At 44.5% G+C, this 12,573-nt stretch overlaps 1 protein-coding gene across 1 annotated transcript; it reads left to right on the forward strand.

Moving 5' to 3' along the window:
* Positions 1 to 1,149: 1,149 nt before the first annotated feature.
* LOC120357357 (lysine-rich arabinogalactan protein 19-like) lies at positions 1,150 to 2,130 on the forward strand. The gene has a single exon (XM_039447536.1). It carries the CDS (start codon positions 1,150 to 1,152, stop codon positions 2,128 to 2,130), a length of 981 nt encoding a protein of 326 aa, XP_039303470.1.
* The last annotated feature ends 10,443 nt before the right edge of the window (positions 2,131 to 12,573 follow it).

Below are 12,573 nucleotides of genomic sequence, written 5' to 3' on the forward strand. Positions count from 1 at the left end.
GGTCGAGTTAAGCCCACTCCGGCGAGCAACCGCGGCGACCATTGCGCAACACGTCGCCGACCGCATCATCTACCGGCACGGATGTCCCCGACAGGTCATCTCGGACAACGGTAGGCCGTTCATAGGGCGACCAATGAAAGCCCTGTTGCAGGAACTAGGGGTAGAGCATCGTACCACACCGGCCTACGCCCCTCACTGCAACCCCGTTGAACGAACGAACCGGACGATCAAGACGATGGTAGCACAGTTCGTGGGGAACAACCACCGCCTATGGGACCAGCAACTAGGCGCATTACAGTTCGCCTATAATACGGCTCCGCACGACGCCACCGGATACTCGCCCGCCTATTTAAACCACGGGCGCGAATTGGAAGAACCGACCGGACTCCGCGATCGACGGCCCGTACCGGCAGCGGCACCAACCGCCAATCAACAGCGATTGAGGGAGGCCTACGAGGTCGTGCGAACCAACCTGGCACGTGCCTTCAACCGGCAAGAGCGGCACTACAATCTACGTAGGCGCGCATGGAAACCGGCACTAGGGGACACCGTATGGAAGCGGGAACATCTGCTATCCAATAAGGGCCAGGGGTTTAACGCCAAGTTGGCCCCTAAGTACGCCGGACCGTTCGAAGTCCGAAAAATACACTCGCCCGTGATCGTGGACATCCGAGACCCGCAGGGCAAATGGCACCGTCGAGTCCACGTGCAAGACCTTAAGCCAGGCACACGAGAAGCCGTTGCCGAACAGACCGATGCAGAGGATACCGAAGACGAACAACACGATCACACCGGAGCAGACGACGACCGAGCAGACGACGACCGAACAGACGACGACCGAGCAGACGACGACCGTGCGGACGACGACCGGGCAGATGACGACCGAGCAGACGAGACCCACGGCAACCATGAGACAGCAGAATCCGATGCCGATGACCCTGCCAGGAGATGAACACGTGAAAATCACGTCCAGGAGCCATGCCATCCCGAGGGAAGGAGCACCCTCTCCCAAACCCGGAGAGGTATATAAGGCAGACCAACCGACCCGGAAACCGCAGAAAGTTACCTCTAGCGATGGAGCAACTAGACGCATTACTATCGGCACCAGCTGACGACGACGAGGAGTTCGAGAAACTGTGGGCACAAGCCATGGCCACGGCTACGCAACAGCCGGACTTATTCCCGCCGACCCCCCACCACCGGGCGTCCAGAGCCGCACCGCTGCCGACCGCCAGCACACACGGAGTACCCGTACGGTCATCTGGGGCAGCTCCAATTCAAAGGCGCAGGAAACCCGTCGCTAGCGTCCGAGCGCCGCCGCATGCCCTCATCGAGGCAGCCAGGAAACCGGTGCCCCGTCCGCAGCCGGCCCAACTAGCCTATCACCGATCAAAAAGCGCACCGGTCGTCGGAGTACGAGTGCAGCGATCCTCCGCTGTCAACGCGAGGAAGCTGGCGGCACTCTTGACCGAGCCACCGTCACCGCTAAACCGACCCCGCGCACCAACGACCGGAAAAGCGACACCGGCAGCCATCTCAACCACGCCGGCCGACGATCCCGACGGGAAGGTGCAGTCCTCTGGGGATACCGCGCCGAAAGACCGGGGCCGGCCGAAGAAGCCGATACCACCTCCACACCACCCGACGGCACGACAAAAGGCTAGGGCAACCCTACTGGCCGTATTCGGCGGGACCCTTTCCGACCTGGAAGAAGAGGACCACGCACCCGTCCCCGCCTCCATCACCACGCAACCAGACAGCGACACGATACCGGTGACCACCGAACGAGCGATTCCGCCATCCGCCCCGTCAACCCAGCCAGCCGCCGCTGCCGACACCAACGAGGAAGGGTCACGAACACCAGCCACTCCAAAGGACGCGCCAACATCCACGATCCGTACTCCCGTGGCCACCACACCGCGATCCCTTCCGTCCGTACCGGTACGCGTCAGCGACGATCTGATTATACATGTGCCGTACCACGCCGCGAGAGTGTCGCGAGTGTATAAGGTGCGGTTGGCGACCCGCCGCTACACGTTGCGGTTCGATCGCACCGGGCGTTGCCACTACGTACGGGAATTCCCGGATCTGAGGGTCCAGGGTTCGAGTCCCTGTTCGGGCGCCATGTAACGGTACGCGGTTTCGGTCGGTTCGGTGCGGTGCGGGAACTTCGGGATCGGACCGGATAAGGCTCGTCGGTTGGTCAGGTGTCCGCAATGACTATACCCAGTGTTTTACGTAGCAAAAGACAGTGGATGCTTTATTGATAATATCAGTTGCCAAAAAGAGTTGACAGAATGAACAGGAACATAACTAACGAAATAGAGAGATATAAAAATAAAAGATAATGATCGCGCTCATAACATAGAGATCGCAAGAGAGACAATGCTAGAGATAACAGTAGTATACAGATTGCAATATGGCTGGTACTCGGTTTACCAGCTACGCGGCGCGGTTTATATCTAATGCTAGAACTATCTACGTACAAAGTTTTTCGGCTAAACTAGGAAGTTATGCGGGCGGCTTGCCCGTACGGTCGGGGAATCGCGGGGCGCGGCGGGATTGGCTAACGCGGTCGCATAAGCGTGTGCGCAAGTGCGGGTCGTTGCCGGCGCGGTCGCCGCCGCGATTCGCCCGAGCGCGCCCCGTGCAAGTGGGGCGCTCGATCGACAGGTTGCTTGTGCCCTGCCGATATGGGTTACGAAGTTTGTCGGTTCGACGGTAACGGTATTCGAGGACGACGGTGATTGGTCGAGATTGCTCGGCCGGTGATGATGACGAGAATGCTCGTCGAGGATCTCGGACGTGATTTGTCGAGAATGCTCGGCCGGTGATGATGACGAGAATGCTCGTCGAGGATCTCGGACGTGATTGGTCGAGAATGCTCGGCCGGTGATGATGACGAGAATGCTCGTCGAGGATATCTGAGATGACTGGTCGAGGATACTCGGCCGAGGATAGCGACGGGAATGCCCGTCGAGGATATCGGAGTGCGACGAGAATGCTCGTCTTTAAGGAGCGATCGAGAATGCTCGGTCTGTGGACGGGTCGGATAGTCGGACCGATCTGACTTGTGCGTTCCCACTGCCGGCTTATATATCCGAACGCGCGGCTGAGCAAGCCAATCCGCGCGTTCGGTCGGTTGAGCCGGAGTGGGAGCGTTACGGAACGCCACGGTCGGCGCGCGTGTCGCCGCGTGGTCGCACGGCGAAGTTCGGTCGTGCGAGCACGTGGCCCTCGACTGCACTCGGCGTTCGGTGGTCGGTGGTCGGAACGGAGGCGCATGGACGGTGGAGGGGCGTATCGTTACACTGTGATATCCGATTTAAAGGCAAATCAATCAGTCTCACGACCAGTAACCTTGGCAGGGCACATAGATAACGCAGGAACGTGCCACGGGACTAGTTATTCCGATTCTTTTGGGAGTTGGCCCAACGTGATTGTGCTCGCAACTGTAAAAATCACACTCCAAGATTATGAGGCCACGGTCCAACTCAACTCAAATCGAATAGTGCTCCGGTCCGGAGTGACCTGCGATTTCAAGTCCACCCAATGCGTAGATCTAGAAGGAGGAAACACCTACTGGGACCCATTCCCCCCGAGTCAATGTGCACTTTCTAATTTCGGGTCACTTTATGATGGATTCGCGGATGTACTAGTAGATGATACCGGCAAAGAATCACAGGTAGTTTACTCTTTAAATTCTCAAGAAACGACCTTCGCACTGACAATGAGAGGACAATATACACACTGTGGATACACGCTCATAAGAACCGAACACCCGAAATTATTGATCTATGAAACAACCTTCGGGAGTTCAATATTCGGTAAGGAATATCGCCCGCAAAACCTCGATATTTTTGCCTACATAAACTCCAAGTTTTTGTATGTGGAAAAACACGTACGCACTCAGGTAAACGAATTATATAGAAATGTCCTCCAACAGCAATGCACCCTCGAACAAAAGGTACTAAAAAACGCATTGGCTCTCGCCACTCACGCCCCAGACGCTTTCGCCTACCACATAATGCAAGGGCCAGGATATATGGCTTTGTTAGCCGGAGAAGTGATACATATAGTGAAATGCGTACCTGTCGAGGTGAAACTTGCTCACACTGGAAAATGCTATGATCAGCTACCAGTACTACGAAATAACGAGAGTCTATTTTTAACCCCACAAACTCATATTTTATTGCGTCAAGGGACGAAGGTTACTTGTAACTCACTCGCACCCGCCATGTATCTTCTCGGAGACTCATGGTATAAATTCACACCCAAACCAGTCGAGACGCTACCTCCGATAATTATGAAGCCCATGACTAAACCAACATGGAAATATATTAGTCCCGGCTCGCTTGCCACAAGCGGAATATATACAGAAAACGAACTCGAAACGCTTAGGGATCATATAATGTTTCCTGCCGAACGACCAGCTCTGCTTAACACGGTAGCCCGAGGAATGATGGGGCAATCGGGGTCCATAAATGGAGGATCTATCTCTAACCTTTTGGACGAAGCCTCCATAGAGAAAATAGCTACATCTGCATGGGAAAAATTCTGGAATCGATTTCTAATCTTTGGGAATGTCAGCGCGGGGATAATCGGAATATACATGTCAGTAAGAGTTGTAAAACTAATAATAGATACTTTTGTGCACGGATATGCCCTGCACACCGTGTACGGGTGGTCACTATATTTAGTAGGAGCAATATGGGACTCAATCACCCAACTCTTGTTACACCTAGGAAAAGACCGTTGTAAATTAAGGAATCCATCTCCCTCAGCACCTGACGAGTCAGGATCGCAAGCAATAAGATTCTCAGAACTACAAGAGGATCCTAAAAAAAAAAAAAAAAAAAAAAAAAAATAAAAAAAAAATCTCTTCCATTCTTATCCCTCTATCTCTAATGTAAACAATACCATACATTTGCACCAATGAGTCCGTGGTTCTCTTATAGATGACTACTGCTATCGGCCACATAAATACGGGAACTTTGACTCGAAGCCCTCTGAAAGTAAAAATAATAAGGGTAGACTCGCCCACCTTGATTTGGGTTCATCTACAAAATTCTACAGACGATTTCGAAGAAATGTTAGAGGAGCTCCAACGCCGGATGACGCGACGAGGGCGACTGCTGCATCACCGACCCGACGACATTAAAGCAGATGAAATTGTCGCCGTTCACGATAGACGGAGATGGCAACGTGGCGTTATTCTTAGTGCCTATGAGGATGGGACAGCCACTATTTTTCTAAAAGATTGGGCCCGTATTATCGAGCGGCCCTATTGCGAAATCTATCAACTCGAAGACAGATTCCGTGATTTTGAATGGCGGGCAATCCCTTGCGCATTAGCATATACAGAACCTTGTCCAGTAAAAAGAATATGGCCCCGACGGGCCAGAGATCTTTTAAAATTTTTAATTGAACAACGGGAAGGATGGATCAGCATTGTCGGGGACGTAGAAGAAGAAGCGGCGCTCGTGAAGATGGAGATAAGAAACGAATGTGGGAGCGGAATACTTGACGTCAAGGACATCCTCGTAAAACTAGGCCACGCTCAAGACTCCGAAAGAATCCTAGCATATGCATACCCTTCGGTTTAACAAAAAGGCGTATAAATAATAACATTAGTATTAGTAACTATTATTCATCAAGTAGGATAATTAACGTTAAGCATTGAGCGCGACACACGTCGAAGAAAGGGACTCCCCGGTTAGGAAATTCATCGAGTAATAAAAATTTTTTTTTACATAAAAATGGAAGGCCATAAGTATTACAAACACATAAATATATATATATATATATATATATGTATACCTAAAGCGATGAATTTCCTATTGCAGCAAATACATATAGAATGAGGGAGGCTCTCTGTCGCGATTGGCCAGAACTAGAAAGGGAATGTCGCGAATTATTCTGGGAAGACTTTGTGTACCTGAGCAACCTTCGGTGCGTTACCAGCTTAGGAAACTCGAGGATATTTCAACATTCCGAGAATTGTTCAAAAATTTGTCACCATTGTTACTTAACATTGTCTTCTGCTACACGACTTAAATATGAACGCCTCTATAAACATCATTTAGTCCACATAAACGCGGTACGCAATCAGACTTACTGTGCTATCTGCTACAGGATAACTGTAACAGTCAAAGCAGTCGAACGATGTGAAGGCTGTCTCCAAAAATTTGAGCAAGCCGATAGAGCGTTTCTAAATGCCGGAAACGGAATACCGGTAGTAGCGACTCTAAGCGAAATCCGAGATCTGTGCGACCGTAGTATTACGTATGTGACGAGAGGTGCATAAAATTAAATTAAGAACAAAATTGAAATCCGATCTCTCGAACATACCGAACTAATTCAAGAAAACAAGGGAAGAGAGCTCTTCCTCCCTTGTACTAAAGGTTTCAATAATCACTACTTGATCGTCGATTGCAGTACACAAGGATGTCGGTCATTTTCAACTCCTGTTGGCCAAGAAGAAAGCGAGAAGAAGAAACAAAAGAGGTTTTGCGCGCCCTGAATACTGCTAGACTTATAATGGGTCTCAAATGCGTCACCACGATAAGCGGACGCCCGATGTATCAACGATTCGGCAACCATTGCAAGATTTGCGAAAATTGCTATATAACAATGTCAAACGAAATGCAAAAGGAACACGTGGCCGTGGCGCCACACCTCCTGATTCATATGAATTTTCTCTATAATCAAGAAAAATGCGCTATTTGTCGAAAAGAGATGGTAAGGTATAACGACGCCGAGGAATGTCAGGACTGCCTTAACACATTTGAGCATGCAGACATCATACGCCTGAAACTCGGGTGGGGTTACCCATGTATTAAACCAAATAAATGCCAGAGAGCCGGCCAAACCAACCGAAGTGTGACCGCCGTTCGCTGTTAACAATGCTTAAGTAGTCTTGTAAATACAAAAAAAAAACAGAAAAAAAAACACAAAAGAAGAAACGATGAAAAAATAATTGATCTACGCAGAAAAAAAATATATATATTCAATAAACAAAAGAAAAGACCTATTATATTGAAAAAAAAAAATATATATATAAATAAATAAATAAATAAATAAATAAATTTATATGTAAATAATAAAAAAATTTTTATACAAAAAAATATATATATCTTTGTAAGAATATCTATTTAGCAAGTATAAAAAGGGGGCCACATTATAATATATTACTTAATATTTAGAGGCGATATTTGAGAATATTTACAACAAGCATATCTATTTAGCAAAAAAAAAAAAAAAATATATATATATTATAAACAATGTTTAATAGGTAACAGAATATTTAGAAATGTTTACTGTAGACATATATGGTGTGGAGATTGCATCTCGATAAAATAGCTTGCTCTAATCCTAGCACAATTATTCACAGTTCATGAGATGCCATATCCGCACAATATATCTTTCGCCAAATAGTTAATAAACAAACGAATAAATAGATAAATAAGTAAGCATAAAGAATATGTACACAAACATACGATACGTACATCGCCGAAAAATCATTTTTAATGTGCTATTTTAATTCCACCAGCGTGTCTTCATAGTTAAGTAAATAATAACAAATAAATGAATAATTAGAAACACGAGAGAAACATAGAAAGGGGATTCGATGATTACCCTTTTTCTTTCCTGTTTTCACCCGAACAAAATGTATGTATATAGCGAAGAAAAGTATATAGATAAACAATTATAAGAGAATGATACTAATGATAAACGGGGAAAAAGCAGTACGCATTTGATTATCATTAATATATATATATAAATATATGAATAAACTCCCTTCTCACCAAAGAATTACTCTCTAACAAAGAGAGCAACGCAGAGCTTCACAAGCGTACCTGAATAGTCGAGTAATTAGCAACAAAGGAATAAGCCATTGACAATCACAAAAGAAACCGAAAGGGAGGGCCAAAGGCCGTTTTTCTTTTTCTAATTCATTCATAAATATATATAAAGAAAAAAACCCATAGATAAGTATGTTTAAACTAATGATACAGCGAATAAGTTATATAGAAACAAATAATATAAGAAGTTTTCCTCCTATAAAAATAATGATAATAATAATAATGGGGGACATGTACGCCACCATATGAAAAAAAAACGTATCTGTATACTTGACCTCGCCAAAACAATGTAGAAACTCTGTAAGCGTCTTAAATATTGTAAAGTAATTAACCACCAATAAATAAGTAACCAGGAACACGAAAGAAAAAAGGAAGGGGATTTGGTGGTCGCCTTTTTCTTTCCTGTTTCTATATAAAACAGATATACCTATCTACACGAGTAAATAGGTAAACTAAATCGTAGAGATCGCTAAGATAAGCTTAAGAACAGCAAAAATTTGTTATACCTAATATCGCGAGCAATAAGCACAATTGTTAAGTACCTATGAATAACGATTAAACAATTGTAATATTAACTATCGCCCAGAACGCATAACTTCAGCAAATTTTTCTCTCGAAAGGTAATGATTTTTTATACGAAAAAAAAAATAGGTCTTTTAGCGAGAATTATTAGTAAGATGATGGTTACGTAAATCACAATACCTTGATTTAAATAATCCTTTGATGGCACAATCACTTCACTGATAAAAAGTATATACATATACATATAATTTGAACTAGTAGAGACTTTCTCCTTCTTGCAACAAAAATCATTCGAGATTTTCTAATAGGGGGATTTCTTTCCATTGCTGTCACTCTCCCTTACATTCCATGCGAGGTAAGAAACCTCGCAAATCCATACATTAAGTAAAATTAGTTGAACCACTTTTATCCGCGTCAACCAGCCAATCAATCCCGCACTCGTCACTCATATTTAACGAAAAAGGAAAACTCGACGAGGTACACTGCGATGCCCACGCTGGCAAACTGACGCTAAACTGCATCGAAAACGGCATCCGTGGGCCTGCAAACACGGAGTAAGACCCTTAGGGTAGGGGAAGCCACAGATGCTTCGCCGAGGTAAAGACCAGAAGGTGTGAAAAAACGGAGAGATAAAAAAGGGATGTAAGGATTAGACAGTAAAACCCCGGAACATACACGTGTTCCGATATTCGAACTTATAGTACAATAATATCATTTCTGAAGTAAGAGGAAGTCTCATATTATTATATTAATTAACCGACTGTCACATCAGTAATTGTGATTTATCAAACTATCAACGTATACATACATGTATTCTTATACACACGACAAAAAAAAAAAAAAAATAATAATGACATACATATATATATATCCATATATATATATATATATATATATATATATATATATATATATATACATAAATAATAAGCAAGCAAAATAAGGAGACTAACTTCTTGTAAGAGAAGAAACTTTTAAAGAATTATCACTCGAGTCCCAAAGCAAGAGGAGTTTGCAAACGAGGCAGCTGTATCACCGAATTAATTAACCACCTAAGAAGACAGCTGACGACAGATGGGCACCACATTTGTCATATATATATAAGACGGAAGCGTATCTGTCGTTTTAAGAGATTGAGGACGCATAATCCAAAAAATCCACATGCAGAGTGTATCATCTCAAAGAATGCTTCCGCAATTTAGAAGGCAACGTCATGCGCATTATCTTATGCGGAGTTAAACTCGATGACGCTCACCTGGCCAAAAAGATAAGCCGACTACCAACGGAAGGATAACGGGCGGGTAACCGTCATCAGGGCGATGTAAAACTGGAGCCAAAGAACAAATATAGCGAGAAGTCCGAAAATCTATAGAATGCGCTCACCTCAGTGAGAACATATGGAAAACGTAATCCCTCAAGCTACTCCGTACACCCAGAATGAAAAACAGATCAAAATATTGAGGATAAGAGGGAAAAGGAGAGAGAGCATCAGAAAAGAGTATAAATACTCAAGGAAGTCAGGGAAACCGTCACTTTAAATCTTTCTTGCAACCAAGGTCTAAGGTCTGCCAAGGAAGACTACCAAAGAGCTGAACAGTCGAGAATGGAAGCCGTCATCAAGAATATCGACATAGCGAAATTGAGCCGTGGACGACATGAAGTCCAAATTATCCGGACTGAATCGCCCTTGCTCTTCTGGGTACGGCTCAAGACTGGAGAAGCGGCTCTAACGGATTTGATCATCGACCTTATGATATACATGGGCCGACGAGAACGACAAATGAGCCTCTGGCCCAACCAAATCACCACAGGGGAGGCAGTGGCAACCAGGGACGACCGGGGCGAATGGCAGCGCGGCGAGATCCTGAAGGTAGACCGGACTCGCAGAAGAGCCATGGTCGCGCTGGCCGATTGGGGCCGTACCACCTGGAGACCCTTCCGAGAACTTTATCAGCCCGAAGAAAGATTCCGGAAGCTCCCTTGGCAAGCCATTGCATGCGGGTTAGCGCATGTGGCTCCGCCAACATCCACGGACACATGGCCCGGAAGGACAAGGGCCCTATTACGCATTCTGGCGGAAGGAAAAAGAGGGTGGATACGCTTCCAGTACCCACTCAGGCCGGGAGCAGCACTAGTAACTGCCACCATCCTCGGACCCAGGAGCGGCCATGCATTAAGGAAAACCATCCACCTGAGGGAGGCCCTGATACTCCTAGGGCACGTACAAGGGGAGGAGAATCGCGTCACAGAAAACACCTTCCCCGCTGCTTAACAAAAAAAAAAAAAAAAAAAAAAATAATAAACATACATATACAATTATTGTAAAAGGAAAAAAAATAACAATAAAAAATTTTTTTTTAAATTTTTTTTTTCAATAAAAACCTTTTTTTTATCTACTATTAAGTATCCCATGCAACCTTCTCCTTTCAAAGAAATTATATAAAAAATAAATAAGTAAAATAAATAAATAGATAATATACGTATATACATATAAGAGAGCAAAATATATATAAAAATAAGAAATGAAGGGAATAATAATAAAAAGTATATATACATATATATATATATATACATAATTTATATACATACATATATAAATAACTATTAAACTTAGAAAGCGTCCAACGACGAATTTTAGATAACTTAAAATTAAGATAACTATAAGTTAATTCTGTATCAAAACGAGAGTTTATATTTCTTTCTCTTTATTTTCTGGATAGTGATCGAACTTTTAACTAAATTTAAAGACCCACCGTAAAAGAAAAACGGTAGCGTAAAGAAAATGCGCATGCCGACAGGTGGACCCACGCAGGTCGACGAGTAAATAAAGCTTGAACAAAACACTATCTCGAAAGACGGGTTCAGGTAAAAACACCTTGAAAAAAGAGAAAGAAATACTTTAATAATCCGCATACGTATAAGAAAACTATATATATATTTATATAGATATATATAAATATATACTATAATAAGAAAAAAATGAGAAAGAAATTTATATTGTAAAAAAAGTACGAAGGGATTAAGAGAAAGCTGTATATTTTTCCCTTCCTGCTCTTTCCTTAGAACCTCAGGACGCACATCTAAGAGAAATCTTACATGTGGGTCCTCCCTTGAAAAGGAAATTTCCCGCGAAAGAAAAGAATTATCCTTCTTACTCTGCAAATGTTGTGTACCCCCAACATTTGTCTAAGGCGGGGGGTGTTACGTCCTGCGGAGTAACAATTCTTTTCTTTCGAAGTCGATGCAGCCAAGCAACCGAAAAATTGCGAAAAGATGGCCTATCTTAATCGCGCGGATACGCTAAAATTGTCCGGTCGAGTCAATACGGTTGGTCTACCCTTGACACGTGCCGATTTTGGGCGGAAGCAAGCGTTGAAACGCGGATGATTGACCTCACCGACTCGAAACACTTGTCGCGCAATTAATAGGTAGGGCGTGGGCAATAATAAGAGACGGTACACCTGCGGATTAAAATCCCATAGGAACCATAGGCAGAATCAGGTATAAAAGGAAGGAGCTTCGGAGCTCGCGAGCACTTACTTACTTTCTTACAATCATTTACAGTCACTTACGGGCACATACCGCACCTTTTTCATTCTGATCAATCGCTCATTTTTCGCTTCGCGATTCACTCTAGTTCGATCCGGCGCACATTCCGTGACATTATATGTCCGAGTTTGTGACGTTCGGATTCGTATTCATCGTACTTAAATTCGACGCGGCATTGTGAGATCCGAACACTCTGAGTGCCAACCGTCGACCAACCGTCCGCCGTTGTAAGCTGAATCCGCTCTGCCAACCACTAAATCGTTCGCACCTTCAAAACTTCACCCAACAGTAAGTCTCAGCCGTCCATTATTTTTATATTTTTATTTTTACTCTTTATAAGACTACCTTCTCTCTCTCATAAGATATTTGTTATATTTTTCAAAACACTCATATATTCAGTATTATCGCACTACCCTTCCTTTTCTCCCTCTATTACTCTCAGTCTCTTTATTTCCCGCAGGATACAGTCGAGCTCTTTCGATTGGGTCCGCGACTCTTTTATTTCCCGTAGGATACTATCGAGCTCTTTCGATTGGGTCCACGACTCTCTTTATTTCCCGCAGGATACAGTCGAGCTCTTTCGATTGGGTCCACGACTCTCTTTATTTCCCGCAGGATACAATCGAGCTCTTTCGAT

This window comes from Solenopsis invicta, chromosome 3 (genome assembly GCF_016802725.1).
Source record: "Solenopsis invicta isolate M01_SB chromosome 3, UNIL_Sinv_3.0, whole genome shotgun sequence".
NCBI classification, from domain to species: domain Eukaryota; kingdom Metazoa; phylum Arthropoda; class Insecta; order Hymenoptera; family Formicidae; genus Solenopsis; species Solenopsis invicta.

What these genes read in the sequence shown, in the direction of transcription:
- LOC120357357 (XM_039447536.1), top strand. Translation starts at nt 1,150, where the DNA reads ATGGCCACGGCTACGCAACAGCCGGACTTATTCCCGCCGACCCCCCAC.